The sequence below is a fragment of the Phlebotomus papatasi genome, chromosome 3 (assembly GCF_024763615.1).
Source record: "Phlebotomus papatasi isolate M1 chromosome 3, Ppap_2.1, whole genome shotgun sequence".
In the NCBI taxonomy this organism is placed as follows: Eukaryota; Metazoa; Arthropoda; class Insecta; order Diptera; family Psychodidae; genus Phlebotomus; species Phlebotomus papatasi.
The window spans coordinates 57,666,866-57,686,428 of NC_077224.1; the positions used below are offsets into that span (position 1 = coordinate 57,666,866).

Genomic DNA, 19,563 nt, shown 5'->3' on the forward strand with positions numbered 1-19,563 from the left:
CGGATTACTTTTCGGCTCACATCTCCGCGAATTCGGAATCAAAACACACGCGTCAAGACGGGAAAATTTGTAGAAAATCCACAAAAAACTCCTTTTGAAGCAAAATGCTAAGACCACAGAGTGTTTCAATTCATCTCAGAAGATTCAAGCATGGAAGAAATCACTGGGTAAGCAGAAATCCTTCTTAATTTCTCCTCAAAAACTCATTTGTTTACATTTAATTGGGAAAATTGAGGTTATGTTGCTTTGTTTTGCAGTCAATGGTCAGGAAAAAAATCTTCCCAAAAGACCGTGCTCTTACGAATTTTGATGAATTCTATGGATCTATCTTTGGGATCAGATGGAAATCCATGAGACTGGCTCTTCTCTGTGAGCATAAATACATGGCACTTGTGAATAACTTTGGGGATGTGGAGAAAACAACTCAGAAACTCGAGGCTTCAGGTAAAATGTTCATTTGATTTTAAAGCCAGTGATAAGCCTAGGTCAGCTTATAGAGGTGTGATTCCTTCATTGCAAATTTGGATTGTGGCAAACTCGAACGATATTTTATACATAAATAATGCAAATTTCGTTAATTCTTAAACTGTAATGTAACATATTATCGTTATTAATAAGGAAAATTGGATGAGAAATGCATAAGAGTGTCTAAAAATCTTTAAAGTCGATCATCTCGGAAACTATGAGGAATAGAGGTCTCAAACTTTACATCCATTTAGAGCCTCTTTCAGACTTGATATGTGCAAAATTTCACTTGAAAACGGAAAAAAAATTGAATGAGAAATTCATAAAAGTGTCTGAAAATCTTTAAAGTCGATTTCCCCGGCAACTATGAGAGATAGAGGCCTCAAACTTTACATCCATTTTGAGCCTCTTTTAGGCTTGATATGTGCAAAATTTCACTTCAAAACTAAAATTGAAAGCCCGCGAAAAACCGCGAAATTTTTCGCGGCCCGCGAAAATCCGCGAAAAATTTCACGACCCGCGAATAGACAGTATCTAGTCAATATATATATATAAATATAAAGGGTGTCCCAGAAATTACGCAAGATTTAAATTGAGCGGCATTTCTAAAATAATAAAGATTCCCAACGAATAATAAAAATATTACGAGACAGTTTATAGTTTAGGGTTTTTAAAAAATCCATCACTAAATGACAGACCAATTCGTTTTTGTTCTTAAAAAAATATTTAAAAGGTAATTAAATAATTTGGATTCGAGGATTGGTGAGAAAATTGACTTAACTTCGTCAACTATAAAGAGTCTAATTCAAAAATTCACAGAACTGAATTAATTTTGGGAGCTAAATATACTTGCCATTTAAGAAGAAGCCCTTAAAATGCTTAATAATATCGTATCAGTTTATTATCCGAAAATAAAGCTGATCAATTGTTACTGTTACTGACGCTCGATATCGTGACATGATAACCGAGTTTATGAAGCCTAAATCAAAGGATTTGTTCATTAATAATTAACTAATTATGAATTCATTAATATTGAGGACATGTGGATTTAGGAGGATAGTGTGACATATCATAGCCTATGAAATACAGTCGAGTTCCTCAAATTTGAACGACGGTTTAGTTCAAAATGTAAAATTTGAGGTTATGTGAAGAAAGTTTTGCGTTTTTGCAACAAATTCGATCTATTTCACAATAAATTACATTGATATAGTCTCTAAAGTTGTTTATCTTAAATTAGGAAAGTGAATTTCACATAAATTCCGTTATGTTTTTGAAAATATTGTTCAAATTTGAGGAACTCTACTGTTCTTGACAAATTCTTCCATCGGAAATTATTTCTTTATTCTCTTCAAGTATAACCGTATCAAACTATTACAATTGGCGATCGACACTGATTTAAGATCTGAAACAAAAATGGGGGTCAGCCGAGAGCTTCTAAACCTAACCTTAAATTTTACCTGAGCCTTTAAATCTTGCCCTCTTAGAATCTTCCTCAATTCTGGCTTTCTTTCCTTGTTTATCCTATAAATAGGTATTTTCTAACTTTTAGTTCGAAATCTTCCTCGTAGACATCCTTCAGAAACTCTGTCATAAATCCTATAAATAAATCTTCTGTGAAACGTCTAGCCTAATTTTCTCTTGGTTTTTTACTTACAAAGCTTATAAATTTCCAACAAATTATCGTCCGTCATAATCGAATTCTCACCAAAAACTGGCATCTCTACGTTTTCACCTATATGGCAATACAAAAACTACAAAATGGCTGCCCCCTTACAATTCTATCAATTTGAATTTGAATCTGCAACATCTACTGTAATGCAAATCCTACATAAGACATTTCAAGATTGTGATTTACTCTATTGGTGATCCGAATTGGTGCCTTAGTTAGATCATGTAATTTTAGACCATTACATTTTTTTTATTCGGTTATTCGAAGTCACAAGCCTAAATCAACAGGCCTACATCCACCTCCGTGCATTAAAAAAAGAACTTTTAACTCTGAATTATCGAAATTTAGCCACATTTGTCCAAAAATGTCAGGGAAACTTTCGACGAAAGGATTCATATGCCACCAGAGCTATGGAGGTTAATTACTGGATGCGATATTTAATACATAAACCCTATCTTATGTACTTTGTTTTCCAATTTAGAAAAAAACGTAATTGAGAAAAAAGATGTGTAATTTTATTTATTTAATTTAAATCTTGCGTAATTTATGGGACACCCTATATATATATATATATATACAGGAGGAGAGAGCGAGGAGCGAGAGAGCGTGAGAGAAATGGCGCAACACCAGATGTCACGCCGCTTCACCCGCTTTTTCCCACCTGACGCTACGAGCAAAATTTCTTAAAACTGCAATCTTCAACTTGAAATATCTCGAGAAATCATGGAGCAATCTCCAATTTTTTTAAATTGGTCTACTCAAGTAGCGCTACAACATGAATATAAAATGGTTCAAATTGCATAGGCCAATTTCGAGAAAACCTAGAAAACCCGGTTTTAAACCGGTTTAGAACCGGTTTTTCAAAAAAAAAAACTAATAGCATAGAAATCGTCGTACGCGCAAGTAGATATATTTTTAAAAAAAATTATGAAGATATCTCTTTCCAAACCGGAGATATTGCGTACTACGGACGGCCGGCCGGCCGGACCCAAAAATGGCGGACTACCATTTTCGGCATCAGGGATGTTGAAAACAAAAACCCTGAGAATTTGAGCTCGATCGGAGAACTTTTAGAAAATCCGAGGATTACAATAGGTGTGATTATGAAGAAATCACACCTAATAAAATTAAGGTGAGACGGGTGAGACATAGAATTTTCACTTATTTCAGGAGCTATAAATGTCAGGACATTGTATAATATCACAAAGGAACGGATCGAGAAGGGAGAGTTCCAAGAACTCGATAGAATTGAGGAGAAATTCACAAAAATCGACGAGAGATTGAAGTCAACAATGGCCAGGCGACAAGCTGAGGAAGTGCAAGCTTTCTATCCACAAGATCGAGAAGAAGCTCTGAATTTTATTCCCGAATCCATTGAAAAGTTGAGACCTAAGAAAAACGCCGAGGATTTACCAGAAGAAGAGCCTGAAGTGGACAATCGCCGAATGATAGATCCGGAAATTAGTGAAGGACTTCTGGAAGATTTTGTGCCCGCCACGAGGATTAAGGGTCTCGAGGATTGGGTCTTTGAGTCTGATCATTACAAATACTACACCACAAATGCAGATTTCCCCCTGAAAATTGAACCTGAAGAGGAATTGAGCTTCCCGGACAATCTTCACATTTACACGTACGAAAGGGGAAATGTTTCGCGGTTTTCCAGCCCAAGGAGGTGCATTACGGGATCGTTTTCCCACTACCTTCTCGATGGAGCCTCAATCCTTCCCCCATTGGCCTTGGGACTTGAGCCTGGAGATACTGTTCTCGATGCTTGTGCAGCTCCTGGTGGGAAGGCTCTGCTGATGCTACAGACGCTCTACCCAAATGTCCTGGTGTGCAATGATATCCCAGAAACCAGAGTCAAGAGGATCAAGAAGGTCATGCGAGACTTTGTATTTGACTTTGAGGAAAATTGGCAGCAGAAGAGATGCTTCATTATTCACGAGGATGCGAGGCTGCTGAGGGAATACAAGAAGTACGACAAGATCTTGGTGGATGTTCCCTGCACAACAGACAGACATTGCCTGATGGAGAATGAGAACAATATCTTCAAGCCAACGAGACTCAATGAGAGACTAAAGATTCCGGAACTTCAGGCTGGAATTCTTGAGTAAGTATTTAATCACAGATTTCCCTTCAGATGCCTAGAATTCTTCCTATTCTTCAGAAACTGCCTAAATCTTCTAAAAGTTGGAGGATCCCTCGTCTATTCAACCTGCTCCTTGAGCCCTGTCCAGAACGACGGAGTTGTTCAGATGGCTCTCTCCAATGCCTTCAGAGAGTCCGGAATCTCAGTGATAATCAAGTAAGTGAGCAATTCCCAAGCTTTTAATAAAATAAATTCATTTTTCAACATTTTACCCAGAGACTTGAGCACTGTGATGAAGCCATTCTACGAAATCTTCAGATTCGAGAATCCTCGAGGTCTGAAGTACGGCCAAATGGTCATCCCCTTCCTTCCATCGAATTTCGGCCCGATGTACTTTAGCAAAATGACGAGGATCAGGTAGAAGGTAAGCACAGAATTTATTTTTAAAACATCCTCCGAAAAAAGAGAACACAAAAACAAAAATGCAATCACATGCATTGTCTTGAGAGGAAGAATTAAATTTTAGTCCTATTACAATATCTTGGCATTTTTTTTTTGGACTGTCTGTGAATGCTCAGTGAGTATTCTTGGTTTTGACGAGGTGTAAATCCTCATTCGAAGGTCTTCTATTCTTCGCTGGTGTAGCTTGTAGGGCTGGTTTTCTGACGCAGTGGAACTCCTTCGGGATCTTCAGTCTCAGTGAGTTTTCTCACATCTCCTCCCTTGTTCCATGGTTGTTCCTCTCCGGAGCCAAAAAGGAGGTAGAAGAAGATTTCGATGATGTACAGAACTATTGTCACATAGAAGATAATTCTCCATGCGGAAATCGTTTGCTGAAAAAAAAGCATTATGTTAGGTTTAATCCTTTAAGGACGAATGGGACACCGGTGTCCCATAAAGAAAATAATTTTTCCTGTCTACGTGAAGTTATTTTTTCTTAATGTTTGTACGTAATTGCAAAGTAGAAGGTTGAAGGGATCTAGGATATTTTTTGTAAGACTCCAGCTATTTGCTATATAGTAAATGTGTAAGCTCAAAAATGACGAATTTTTAAATTCACATAATGAAAATAAATTTTAAATATTTTTTATATTTCCAATTTTTTTTAAAGCAAAACCTTTTTGGGAAAAGAAACTAAAATACTCAAACATAATATTTTTCATTAGATTGAAAATTATTATTGATTAGTATTGTCAAAAAAATTACTTAAATTTTTAGTTTTTTTTGTCCCTATCGTTCATAGAGACAAAAAATACACCAAATCAGACTCTGTTGGCTTTTCAGCCAGATATAAAACCTTTTACTGGTTTTGTGCATTGGTTTAATTTTTATTACTGATTTTCGGTCCGCGAAAACTGTCTCGTCATTAAAGGGTTAAGAACGAATGAGACACCGGTATTCCAAAAATAAAAACCAAATTTTCGGATCATTTAGAGGACAAAATAACTTTCTATAGTCAAAAAAAAGTTTTTGTTTTTGGTACACCGCTGTCCCACACGTCCTTTAATCAATAATCGAAGTACAGTGGCAACAAGATAAATAGCACACCTTCAGCGATTTTCCTATTTTGATGTTTTATGATACAATATCAATCTTTTTACCTAATCATGCTTTATTTTTTAGAAAATATAATGCCCATTATAAATAAAAATGATAATTATTTAATATTTGTATCTGTTAAAACCATGTGTTTTTGTCATTTTATGAGTTTAGGTATAATTCGTGCGGCCAATTTAAATAGCACACTTACATTTTCTCTGAAAATATTACCTGAAATTTGCTTTTATTTCAAAATTCATTATATAGTTCTGTATTGTTGATCATTTATAGGCATTAATGCCACAAATTTTCGTAAAATAAAGTTATGAGAACTGAAAAATTATATAAATAGAGCCTTTGGTGCACATTTCCAGGCTTTACGTAAAAGACTTTAGGATAACTAATAATTTTTTTTTGTAAATTTTCGTAAAATATAATTTACAAAAAAAAATTATTAGTTATCCTAAACTCTTTTACGTAAAGCCTGGAAATGTGCACCAAAGGCTCTATTTATATAATTTTTCAGTTCTCATAACTTTATTTTACGAATATTGTTCAAGGAAGATAACCATCAATTCAATAATTTTTTATGATAAAACTTACAAATCACGCAAAAACTCGAAAATTTACTAAATAAGTAAATTTTCGAAATTCGAAAATTTACGAAATAAGTACTATAATTAATCCAAATTGAATTTTCAAATGGAATTCGTAAGTTGTTAATTGCAGTAGAAGCCGAAAACTATCACTTCTTATAGGGCGTGCTATTTATATTGTCCTCTTAATATGTGCCATTTCAAATTTTTTTTGATCGTACTAAATTTCTTGATAGAACTTTCAGTTTTTTCTTTATATTCATAGTGTATTTATAAACAAGTTCATTTATTATTGTTATTTTCATCATTTAAAAGCATAATTTTTCGAAAAACAAAGCATATATTACAGTGTCCGAAACTGTGCTATTTATCTTGTCGCCACTGTATGTAATACAGTAGACTCTCTCAAATTCGGGCATATAGGACCGAAATGTCAGCCGAATTAGACAGAAATTCGGGCGACATGTGCATATAGATATTGAGTTTACACACTGATATATATCGTAAATTGCATGAAAATCCCTCAATAATGCAAAATCACATCAAAACTAAGACAAACCATGCCAAATTTGAGCATATTTGATTCATTTGCTAATCATAATCAAACTTGAAAAATGACAACAAACTTTTTTCAAATGTAACCGCTGCCCGAAATAAAAGGTAGCCCGATCTTAAAAGAGCCGAATTTGCGAGAGTCTACTGTACTCTTAAGGAAAAACGGTTATACAGTAGACTCTCTCAAATTCGGGCATTTCGGACCGAAATGTCACCCGTATTAGAGATAAATTCGGGCAACAAACTTTTTGAAATGCAACGATTTTTTGTTCATCTGCATGCACACATATTAAATTTACATACTCATATATATTGTAAATTGCATGAAAATCCCTTAACGATGCAAATTACATCAAGACTAAGATAAACTATGGCAAATTAAAAGATATTTGCTTCATTCAATGATTACAATCAAACTTGAAAAATGTCGATAAACTTTTTTTCGAATTTTACTGCCGCCCGAATTAAAAAGTAGCCCGATCTTAAAAGATCCGAATTAGAGAGAGTTTACTGTACTTCAAAAGTACTTTCGCATTGGTTCTCAATTGATTTAAACCGATTTATAAGTCACTCAAACTATTGCCCAAAATACACGTCGTGAGCAATACAATTAAATTTCGAAAAAAAAGTAGTTATCGTTTATGAACCGGTTCAGAACCGATTGCAAACCAATTTAGTTGTATCGGAAATTCCAAGACCTTTCCAACGAGTTCAAACATGATGGCATTCGATTGAGAAAAACGCCCTCTAGAGCCTTTTTAACCTTTGACCTTGAAAAACCGTTATAGGAATGGTTCTACGGGATTTTCGTATAAGGACGAAATGTCCGCCTGGATAATCTTCAAAACATATCCGAAAATGAGAAAATGACACGACGCGTTTTTGAGCAATCCCAAAGATATGGTTTGGAGGGGAAGGAAATGGGAGGGGAAAATGAGGGACATGTTAACGATCCTTGGGTCGCTTTATAGGGGGTCCCCTGAAGGTCCCAAACCGCTGTCTCTATCCGTTTGGCCTCTAGAGCTGGCGACATCCGGACAGAGAGAAGACAAACAGCGTGACGCTATTTCTCAGAAATTGTCTGAAACGCGAAGATTTGTTGAGAAAAGTTGTCTCCGAGGGGTGGAAGTAAATTCTATACCCCGGAAGCGTGCATCTCAGAGACAAGTTTTATCGGTCTGAATTAAAACTGGTACTGATTTCAATCGATTCAGTTATTAAAGTAAATATAGGTTCATTACCGATTAAAACCGGTTCAGCCTTGTCCGGGTTTCTAAAAGATCTAAAAGACCTCTCCTAAATCTAAATAGATCTAAAATAAAGATCTAAAGACCTTTCCAACAATCCCAATCTTATCCCAATAGGCTGAAAAATATGTAGGTATGCTCTTAAATTCAATAAAGTAGTTTAGCGATCCATTTCATGGGCAAAGGATAACCGATTTACAACCTATTGATGGATCACCTCAAAATTTACACAAAAACTTCATTGAAGTACAATTATTGCATTTTCGATATTAAATTAATTATCGGTTCATTACGGTTAGAACCCATGAATTATGATCTCAAGTTCATAAAGTTTTCTTTAGTGGTCCATTGCATGAACAAAGGTTTACCGATTCATATAGATTTCAAAATTTACTCAAAATTTCATAGAAGTACAATTGAATTTGGTATTTAAAATTAATTATTTATTGGCTCAGTGTCGATTGGAATCGGTTCATTTTTGTCCGTGATTCCAAGACCTTTCCAATGAACCCAAACTTATCCCAATCAATGGCAATGTATAACCGATTCACAGCGGATTGATAGATCATCTCACACCCAAAATTTTACGGAACTCCAATTGAATTTCTGATTTTAATTGAAATATCCGTTTATTTCCGGTTGGAACCGATTCAGATTTGTTCAGAATTCCAAGACCTTTCCAACGAATGCAAACTTATCCTAATTGGTTATATATATTATAATATATATAATATATATATTAATATAATATATATATTATAATTAGTTATATTCTGTATGCAGTTTTTAACAATTAACTTTGAAAAATTATTTTTAAGAACGATTCAAGGTCATTTTCAAAATTGCATAATGCATTATCAAGTTTTCTAAAAAGAAAATATGTTTGTGAAAGACTGAAGGCATCGGAAGGGCTGATTAAAGAGAGCTTCCCTGAAGACCTGAACACGCTATCTCTAATCGTTTGGTCTTAGCTCTGTTAACGGGCGAATGGGCCGAATACAAAGGTGCAAACGATGTTACGTTATTTTTCTCTAACCTGAGACACTTTTCTATCTAAATCCTGAATCTAAATGTTTCTAAGAATTAGAAAGATTCAAGTTGATTAAAGTAAGAATAAAATTTGCAAGTATATCCTTACATTTCCATGAGTAATGTATCCAACAAACACCGGAACGATTATTCCGGGAATGGTTGCAGCTGTATTGGTTATGGCAATAAGAGTCCCTGCATAATTTGGTGCGATGTCGATGTGATTGGAGAGGAAACCACAGAACATCCCACCAATTGCTGTTATGGCGATTCCCATGATAGCCACAGCCATTCCTCTCTGGCATCCAATGTAGCAGATTGCAAGGAGAGCAAACATGGGGACAATCGATGCGAACATTGTGGCAACTTTTCGGGCAGTTGTTGTGGTGATCATTGAACGTCCTCTCAAAGTGTCCAAACTCTTGCTCAGTGCCATACTAAACAGCCACATTGTGAGGAAGGGAATGGCTGTAGCTAGAGCATTTTCCTTGATATTGAATCCAAGAACTTGCTTCATGTAGAATGGTAGTTCGATCAGTAGCATATACCATCCCCAATTGCTGCAAGTATGAGCAATAAGAATTGCCAGGAAAGCAGTTGAACTGAAGACTCTTTTCCATGGCACGGGTTGCTTTTTCTCGGCCTGATGAGAGCCATCATTGGATGATCCGAGAGCAGATGTGATTAAATCACGTTCCTCTTGGCTGATCAGTTTTTGTTTATTGGGAGTATCTTGAATCAGAAAGACCCATAGAACCATCCAGATAATGCTTAGGAATCCCATTACATAGAAAACTGATTCCCAACCCCAAGCGGATGCTAAGTGACCAGCCATTAGCATTGAAATTACGGTTCCAAGTGCAGTACCGGCATAGCTGGAGAAGTATAAAGAAAAAATTAAAAATTTCATTAGCATGAAATTGAAATCGAATTAAACATTTGTGGTCAATATTTTTGTTAAAAATTGTCGGTAAAATAAATCATATTCGGTCAGAAAAAAAAACGATATGGCCAGTAAAAGGAATAAAACTCTGATATTGGGTCAGTAAAAAAATGTTTTGGTCAGCAAGAATCTGAATTACTAGTAAAACAAGTAAAACTTTGATTTTAATTAGTAGAAAATACTATTACGTCAGTTAAATAATAGATTTTGATCAATAACAAATATTATAAGTTTTGGTCAGTAAATAATAAATTTAAATTGATGAATAAAAAAACATACTTGGAAAATAAATATCAAAATGGGCAGTAAAAAAGTAAAATCTTGATTTCGATCGGTAGAAAATACAATTCCGTCAATAAAAAAGGTTTTGTTCAGTAAAAAATCAACTGATGAGTAAAAAAAACATATTTGATCAGTAAAAATCGGAATTATCAATAAAAGAAGTTAGTTTGATTTTGGTCAGGAGAAAATACAATTCTGTCAATTAAAAAATTGATTTTGATTAGTAAAACAAAATATTATTGAAATCGGTGTATAAAAAAATCATATTTGGTCAGTAAAAATCCGAATGGCCAGTAAAATAATTAAAATTCTTATATCGTTCAGTAAAAAATAATATTCCGTCAGAGAAAAGGTTACCGTAAAAACCGTACTTGGAAGAGTAACGTCTCTTTCACAACTATTAGGTTAGGAAACTTTTATGAAACCAAAATTCACAAATTGGATTGAATAAATTGAAATTATTACGATGTTCAAAAGAAGAAGAAGAGTGCGAAAGAGTGGGATAGCATATGCAAAGTGTTTGATAAAGAAAGGTACGTGAATTTTGATTATATGAAATTTTCTTGAATTAAAATGTGTACAGGAGATTTGATTTTATATTGACCGAATTTAATTTCTTATGGCACTGGTACACATTTTCAATTGAGTGAAATTCAATCGATTGAAATTTTACTTCTTACTCTTTCAAACTTAAATCAGATATTGTTGTCTCTTTTTGTCAAACAAAAATTGAAAATGAAATTGAAATTTCAATTTTCATTTGATAGAAAGAGACAGCCAGATCTAAATTTAAGTTTGAAAGAGTAAGAGGTAGAATTTCAATACATTGAATTTCACTCAATTTGAAAATCAGTTGAGCAATACAAACTCGACATCGTTTTATGTTTTGACCTTCAAAAAATCAAATGTTGTGTGATTCAAGGTCATTGGAGTATATACACAAATTTATAACGATTGGAAACGATTTATAATGGCTCCGGCACACCTTTTAGATCAGGAAAATTTCATGAAGTCGAAATTCGCATTTCTTTCTTTATAAAGTTTCTCAAACCTATTGGATATGTCTATCTCACTCTTTCACACTCTTCTTCTTCTTTTACACATGACAGCAAGTTCAAATTTAGTTCAATCGAATTTGGAGTGCGAAAGAATGAGATAGACATTGTCAAAACGTTTATGAAAGAAAGGAATGTGATTTTGGATTTCAGGAAATTTTCCTGATCTAAAAGTGTGCCGAAGCCATAAGGAATGTTTGTTCCAAGTTTGAATTACAGGAGGTTTCCTTATCATGATAAATTTGATTCCTGTGATCTTTCTATAACCGGTAATGAATTGCTCTTGCCCTATAAGGGTATCCGGCATATCCTATCCCTTTTGTAGATGTAATATAAAACTACAGAATACACTTAATTTCTCAATCTTCTGAATGACATTCCTCTGAATTTGCTTCTCGATCTATCAAACTTGATTCATAAATTCGGTAAAATGGAGTGAGTTAACGAAAAAAAAGCAATTTACACGATAGCCGAGATGACACTCCTTTCGACGGGTGGGGCCCAAGAAGCAATCATAACGTGCATTGCAGGGAAGGTTACTCCTCCGCCAATTCCTTCACCAACTCGCATAGCAATAACCGCAACATAATGCCATTCAGCCATGATTGGAGTGAGAATTGTGCAGACCACATTAATGGCTACGGAGAAGAACATGACCCATTTGGCTGAGAAGAGTTCGGCAATTCTTGCTCCGGGAATCTGGGAGACAAAGTAGCCCCAGAAGTAGCAACTGAGGATGGTACCCTGAAGTGGTTCGCTCCAAGTAAATGGTCCATCCTGAGAAAAAAATTAAGAATAGGCAAGATTATGAATTGAAAGTTTGTTGAACTTTTTAAATAAGATCATTTGCTTGCGATAATGATATTAATTGCAAGCGTGAAGAATGGATTTGATTGTCCTCTCAAAGACGAACTAATGAGCGAACAATGATAGCATACAAATTAATGAAAAATTCTTCTAAGAAATAAAGAAGGGATTTTCATGATTCCTCTACCTCGAGTGCGTCGTGTGAGTCATCTCGGTGGCAAGATTCTTCCCCGGAAGATGTGCTACTAGATGTTCCATTGAGAGCTTCATGTGAGGTTTGTGATAGAATTGTGTGATTGAGCATTGCAACCATCGCAACGCTCAAGTTCACCTTCAATCCATAAATAATTGCCATTCCAATTGAGCCCAATAGGGCCAAGATGTATCGTGCTGGAAGAAAACCTGCCAAAAAGAGAACCAAGCCCAAAAATCATAATCATTGCCAAATATACCTTCTGTTGTAGATTTCTAATAATGTCTCAAGACAAACACAAAACTAGTTTGAATTTATTTATCTAGCCATAAAAATTCTCTGATATTTTGCTGTTCGATTAATTTGCATAAGATTTTGGTTTTTCTGTTTAGCAATTGGAAGATATTTGCACGTGAAAAGATGATGGAAGAACACATGTCTCTGCTTTGTTAATTGTAGCACAGAGTGTTCCATTTTTTTTATTTATGGTTCTATGATTAATTTACGATCAACACTTCCGATTACTTGGTTAGAATAAGCCTCCACTTTTACCAATCACGTTTAATTTTATCTGATAACATTTCTAATCATAAACGCAGAAGTAGCATCTGCGTGAGAGATAAACAGTTTTGTGGTTTTTTTTATATAGAGCGTATAGTGCGTTTACTTAATCCAATTTTATGAAATCGCACAAATTCCTTTCATCTGGTTTCTGAAAAGTTTGTTTATTCTGTAAGTGGAAAAGTAGAATTCGTTTGTTTTACAAATATTAGCCAAGTAACTTAAATGAAAGACATTGAAGTTCAATAAATGTCTTCCTATTTAATGGAGTGTAAAGAATGCACTACGAATTAGTATAATTCATTATCATATAGGGGAGACCGGGGCAGAATTATCCACGCATGGTATTAGACAGTGGGATGCTATACCCTGCCGTAGAAGGAATTTTGAAGAAACCACTACTTATTCGAAGAAAACACATCCCTTCCTATTCATTGAAATAAATATTTATCAGCCTGTTACAAACATTTTCTTACAAATTATACCTAATGCAAAATTTCATTTGCTGGCTAATCCTACCCCGGTCCCCGCTAATAATATTTTTTCTTTATGATATTTGTAAGTTTACTCGAAGATGATTTCCTAAAATAAATCTCAATATCGCTTATGTAAGATAAATTTATGACATAATATACCCAGGAAATGGCATTAGGGAGAACATGGGCAGATTTGGCGAGGGATGAAGCAGGTTGAACAGTTTCGAACTTTTAATTTCGAATCTCTTTCTCTTTCACACGCTTTGCATATGTCTGTCCCATACTTTTGCACTCTTCTTCTTCTTTTGGGTCCGAAAGAGTGGGGCAGACTTAAGCAAATCTTATTAAGAAAGGGACACGAATTTTGATTTCACGAAATTTTACCCAACTAGAAGGACTGCCGGGGCCATAATGGCTCCGGCACACCTTTTAGACCAGGAAAATTTCATAAAGTCAAAATTCATATTCATATGAGAGAGATGTATATACAATGTTTGACAGTAAGGATGTGAATTTCGATTTCACAAAGTTTTCCTGATCTATAAGTTATGCCAAAGCCGACAAATGAGCAATTAAAATGTTAAAGTTGATTAGTGAACCTTCAGCACATCGTTTACATCAGGAAAATTTCATGACACCAAAATTCACGTCCCTTTCTTTCTGGAACTTTTAGCATACTTCACTTTACAAAAAAATCCATTCACTTCAATCCAATATAGAACGCAAAATAAACGATTGTGAATTTTTATGTCATGAAATTTTCCTCATCTAAAAGGTGTTTCAGAGACATTAAAAATTAAAATTCCTCCGGTAAAAGATTGAATTGTGGTAAGCAAAATTTTTTCTCTGTTTTTAATGGCTCTGGGACATCTTTTAGATCGAGAAAATTTCATGAAATCACAATTCGCATCCTTTTCTTTCTCACACGCTTTGCATGTCTATCTCATTCTTTCGCACTCAAAATTCGATTGAGCTAAATTGTATTTGGAGTGATGTTTAAAAGAAGAAGAAGAGCGTGAAAGAATGAGATAGATATATGCAAAGCGTGTGAGAAAAAAGGGATTCGAATCTGGACTTTATAAAATTTTCCTGATCTAAAAGGTATGTCGGATCCATAAAAATCTAAATTAAGCACTGATAATATTTAATTCCTTTCAGTTTGTTGTATAGTGTCCTTTTTGTTTTTCAAATAATACTTTTTATTAAAATAACTAATTCAATTGATATGAAAGGTATTTATATTTTAAGATATGTTTTAGAAATTGTTTCAAATACAATAAATAAGTTAGGTATTTTATTTATATCCCTAAATTCAGATCTCTATTTATTTTCACGAATTGTAATTATGCTTGTAAAATTTGTCAAAATTATTATTAATAGTGAAGTTTATTACTATTAACAGTTCGTAAAAAAGTTTATTGATCGTTAAAAATTTTGACTCCAAAAAAATGTACATTAAATTTGTGAATAATTTGCCTTTTGATTTTTGGCAACATTCGCTATTCTCGTGATGGTTTTACTAGTTAATAAAGTCTTAACCCATAATTTAAATTGCATTATCCTAGTTTTAACAATAAAAGTCTTCAGTCTCGGATACTCTTAATAATTCTGTCCACGCGTAAAAAATCGCATCAAATGCGTGGGTGGGACGTAAATCTTCGCATCTATTAATAAACTTATTTAAGCAATGCTCCATTTTATTAGGTTTTTCACTTTTCTTTGGATTGATTTTCATGGGAAAAAAATTAACCAATTCATGATGAGTTTCTAGTGCGTGTCAGTGAACTAGTAATTGCTTGTGGGTGAGCTGAGAAAATTGATTTTCCACTCTGTTGCGCCGGTTGCGTCTTGTTTGCAAGTATCTTTCATGGACTTGCGTCAGCAACAAGTGTCTATGGGATTTGCCCTGACCTTGGCATGTCCTTGTCTCTTGAACATCTCTTGTAATGCTCCTAATCAGGAGGATGTTGTGGTTTCAGAAAGTGTTCAATCTAACTAGTGCGTTTAGGAATTTTGCCAGCGATAAAGCATTTTCCGCATGGAGAAGTTTAGAATTTTTAGATGTTTAACATATGGTTTGTAAACTTACTTCCAAGCACATTGCCGCGAGCTGGAACAGCTTCTACCATATTGCACGATTTTCTTCCAAAATTTCTTCTTCACCAATTGTCGAAATTCCTCAGATTGACCTCTATACACAATACCCTCAATCACTGGTGATTGTTCTTGCAGTCACAATTGGTCAGGAGACTGATATGGTTGAAACAGCATCACAGACTCACTCTCGATTTTTAACCCAGAATTCACCACACTTGTAGAATTTTTCGTTTTTCTCACGATGTGATAAAAATTCACTTCGGTTACTCACTGTTTTATTTATATTTTATTCAAATTTCAAGATATACTCTGGCCCACAATTCACTTTACATCTTCACCCGGAGACGGACACCAGAGAATTGAGGCGATTCCACGATTTTCAGTGGATTCTATTCGCGCTCTTTTTCGTGGCTTCACTCTCTCGCTCAAATGAATACGTCATTGTCCTTATCAAACGGCGCATATATCGATTTTTTATCCCACCCTTATAACTCAACATATGAGGCAATTTACGAAATATGTTGTGAAAATCCTCACAATCGTTTGGCTTATTCTTCTGATCATGGATCAGCGATTTCATGTTGTCCTTAATACTAGTTATTAAAATAATGAAATGACCAAATGTTGGCTCAGTTCAATTTCCCTAAACTTCTTTAATGTGATCCAAAGTATTTAAAAAATTATCTACAATCTACGTATAATAAAAATTAGTGTTCAGTAAGATAGTAAATTTCATTGAAAAACTCTTGAGATTTTTTCTCATAAATTTTTATTGGCAATAAACAAATGTACAGTAAAAAATTAAAAGTCAGCAGTAAAGTATCAAATTTTATTCGTTAAAGACCTTAAATATTTACAAAAAAATGGTCAAAAAATGGTCTAGAATACTTGAAGGCTGAGAAATTGTTTATACAAGATATAGGGATGATTCTATTATTTTCGCGGTCACTGTAATTGCTACAGTTGCGATTCTTCCAAGACCTCTCATAGACAGTGTGTCTAATTATACCCTTTGAAGATGCAATTTTTATTTCTATCTGCAAAGCCAATAATGTTGCACATTCCATTTATTTAATATTTACACATCTTATCATTTTATTTCATATTTCCTTTTGATTTTTCAAATCGTGCACTTTCCATATCTATAGATAGACTTACGCGGTTTCGTATTTTATAAAATAACAAATCAATTGCACGTATAAAGGGGTGAGTCATTTGAAGAAATTCTTGTTAATTGTCTGAGAAACATTTCGCGAAATCCGTGAAACACAAAAATCGGTTTTGGTCAGTAAAATATTTTATTTTGATAATTAAGTAACATAAAATTGATAAGAAAGCACTTTAAATTGTACTTTAGATTCCAGAGTAGGAGTATTCTCTAACAAATATGACAATGTCATATGAAAAATTTTCGTAATCAAATGCGGGAGCAGGACAATAAGTCTGGTGAGCATTGAATGGCAATTGGAAAGAGCTCTATGAAGCTCTAAAGGTGATTCATATAAATCGTATTATTGAATAGTTTTCTCAAATTTACCTATTAAAAATTTTTAAATTTGTCACATGACATTGTCATACTGTTACAGAATTCCCTACAGGATGACTAATAAAACCTTAATTTCTGCTTTGCCTAAATATTTCACTTTTTTAAACATCAAAAGTTATATTTTCTGTTTTAACCATCTGGTTATCAAATTAGCAGGGATTTTTAAAATTTCAGATCGGGCTGGAACTTTGTTTATAACAATGTTTTGATACTCACAGATCACAAAATATCATATGATATGCGCTGAAAATTGATTTTTGCGCAAGAGGTAATTCATATTGAGAAACCCTTGTCAATTATCCGAGAAACGCCGAGAAACCTAAGAATTTCATCGCGAAACATGAGAAACTCAATAATTGCATCGCGAAACCGAAACCTGACAAATCTAACAATTGCATAGCGAAAAACAAGAAACTCAGTTTATGCGTTGCGAAACTCGAGAAAGAATAAATTTTTGTCAGTAAAAATAAGTTAGGGTAAACTGTGACACCACCAAACACAGAGTAGCATCAAACACTGAGATTTTTAATCAGATATTCGACTTTAGAGGACAAGATTTATAGAAATTTATGGGCATTATAGGAATGCTTGTCCATTTAAGAAATAGTCGAGATAGTCAAAGTAGTTTAAAAATGAAAATTAGTGTTTGGTGCTACCCCGTGTTTGGTGGTACCCCAGTTTCCCCTACTTCTTGTTTTTGTGGTAACCCGGTCACATTCCGTCGGCCGTCGTATGGCAGCTTCGGAAAAGGATAAAAATCGGGTGGACAGTATACCGTCTATCTGCCACAACCTTAAACTTTATTTTCTTAATTACTCAGTATCTATGGTTATGGAGTATTGATTGTTTTCTAAAACGTATTGCTGGAAAGTTACAAATTTATATTTTCAACGAGTGTTAAATTGAGGCAACATAAATTTAAATATTTAAAAAAAATTAGAAGATCTTTAATAGTACTTCTTAAAACATTGTGTAACGATATAAATTGTGTGGAAAACCCTCATTATTTCTTCATAAAACAATGTAAATTCACTGCAAAACCAACAAAAAACGGTTTTGTATTTTATGCAGAAGCAGTGCGAGGTTTACATATAAATTGGTTTAAGATGGTGTAATTTAAAATTATTTGTAATCTGAATTTTTGAAATTTTCTCAATGCTTTAGATGGGTAAAAAAAAATAGAAAAGTATTATATTATTCCTTTTCTTCTTGCTTTTCCTTGTCTTTTGTTTCGTGGTCTTCATTTTCCCTTTTCCCATCGCAAACAGTGAGCAAGTCTCAAAATTGCAAATTGGAAATGATTCCAATTGAAATAAACGAATCCATTTCAAGTAGAAAATATTTAAGTCGTCAAATGATTTAATTTGTAAGATGTCAAATAAACTAAATAAATTTATAACCATTATTCTTATTAATCGTATCGAGATATTTTATTTGGTTACAAACTAATAATTACAATGTGCCTCGTGTTGGAAGAATCTGCTGATGGTAGATCGCCCTGGAACGCCTTCCCCGTAGTGAATGCTTCTTCCGTGCTCCTGAAGGCTTTTTGGGCAGAGGCGGTGTATTTTATTACGTTTTATTACGGTGAAAAATGTCTTTTACTCAACATTCAGTTGTTTGCACCGTTCAAATGTCTCTCAAATGTTTTATAATACGCCTATTCTACTTTTGTCAAATTAACAAGAAAGGTTTGTCAAAAAGATGCTCTTCTATACAGGTTATGGAAAAGCTTTGTCAAATCGCCAGCTTAACCCTTTAAGGACGATTGGAACACCGGTGTCCCATAAAAAAAATTTCCTGACTACCTAAATTTATGTTTTTCTTATATTTGTACGTAATTGCAAAGTAGAAGGTTGAAGGAATGTAGGATATTTTTTGGAAGTCTCCAGCTATTTGCTATATAGTAAATTTTTAAGCTAAAAAATGACGAATTTTTAAATTCTCACAATGAAAATTAATTTTAAATATTTTTTATACTACCAATTTTTTTTTAAGCAAAACCGTTTTAGGAAAAGAAACTACAATACTCAAACATAATATTTTTCATTAGTGTGAAAATTATCATTCATTGGTATTGTCAGAAAAATTACTTAAAATTTTAGGCTATTTTTGTCCCTATCGTTCATAGAGACAAAAAATACACCAAATCAGACTCTGTTGGCTTTTTTCGAAGGCCAGATATAAGACCTTTTACTGGTTTTATTCATTGGTTTCATTTTTATTGCTGATTTTCGGTCCGCGAAAACTGTCTCGTCGTTAAAGGGTTAATGGATCTTGTTAAAAATGCTATCAAAAGAATGTTTCTACTAAAATGTAAGCAAAAGTTTTGTCAAATTGATAAAAAACATCCTTTTGACAAAATGTTAATAAGATCCATTTGTCCATTTAACTGTTCTGTAAAGAATCTCAGC

The 19,563-nt window shown here is 33.9% G+C and overlaps 2 protein-coding genes across 2 annotated transcripts; one reads left to right on the plus strand and one right to left on the minus strand.

Moving 5' to 3' along the window:
- Positions 1-13: 13 nt before the first annotated feature.
- On the plus strand, positions 14-4,762 carry LOC129806990 (5-methylcytosine rRNA methyltransferase NSUN4). The gene is made up of 5 exons (XM_055855933.1): positions 14-167; positions 258-444; positions 3,305-4,244; positions 4,302-4,439; positions 4,500-4,762. The coding sequence occupies exons 1-5, from the start codon at positions 105-107 to the stop codon at positions 4,642-4,644; spliced, it is 1,473 nt and encodes a 490-aa protein (XP_055711908.1). The 5' UTR covers positions 14-104; the 3' UTR covers positions 4,645-4,762.
- LOC129806989 (sialin) lies at positions 4,639-16,026 on the minus strand. The gene is made up of 5 exons (XM_055855932.1): positions 15,596-16,026; positions 12,464-12,678; positions 11,933-12,246; positions 9,299-10,064; positions 4,639-5,056 (listed from the first exon to the last, which is right to left on the minus strand). The coding sequence occupies exons 1-5, from the start codon at positions 15,633-15,635 to the stop codon at positions 4,850-4,852; spliced, it is 1,542 nt and encodes a 513-aa protein (XP_055711907.1). The 5' UTR covers positions 15,636-16,026; the 3' UTR covers positions 4,639-4,849.
- Positions 16,027-19,563: the final 3,537 nt, after the last annotated feature.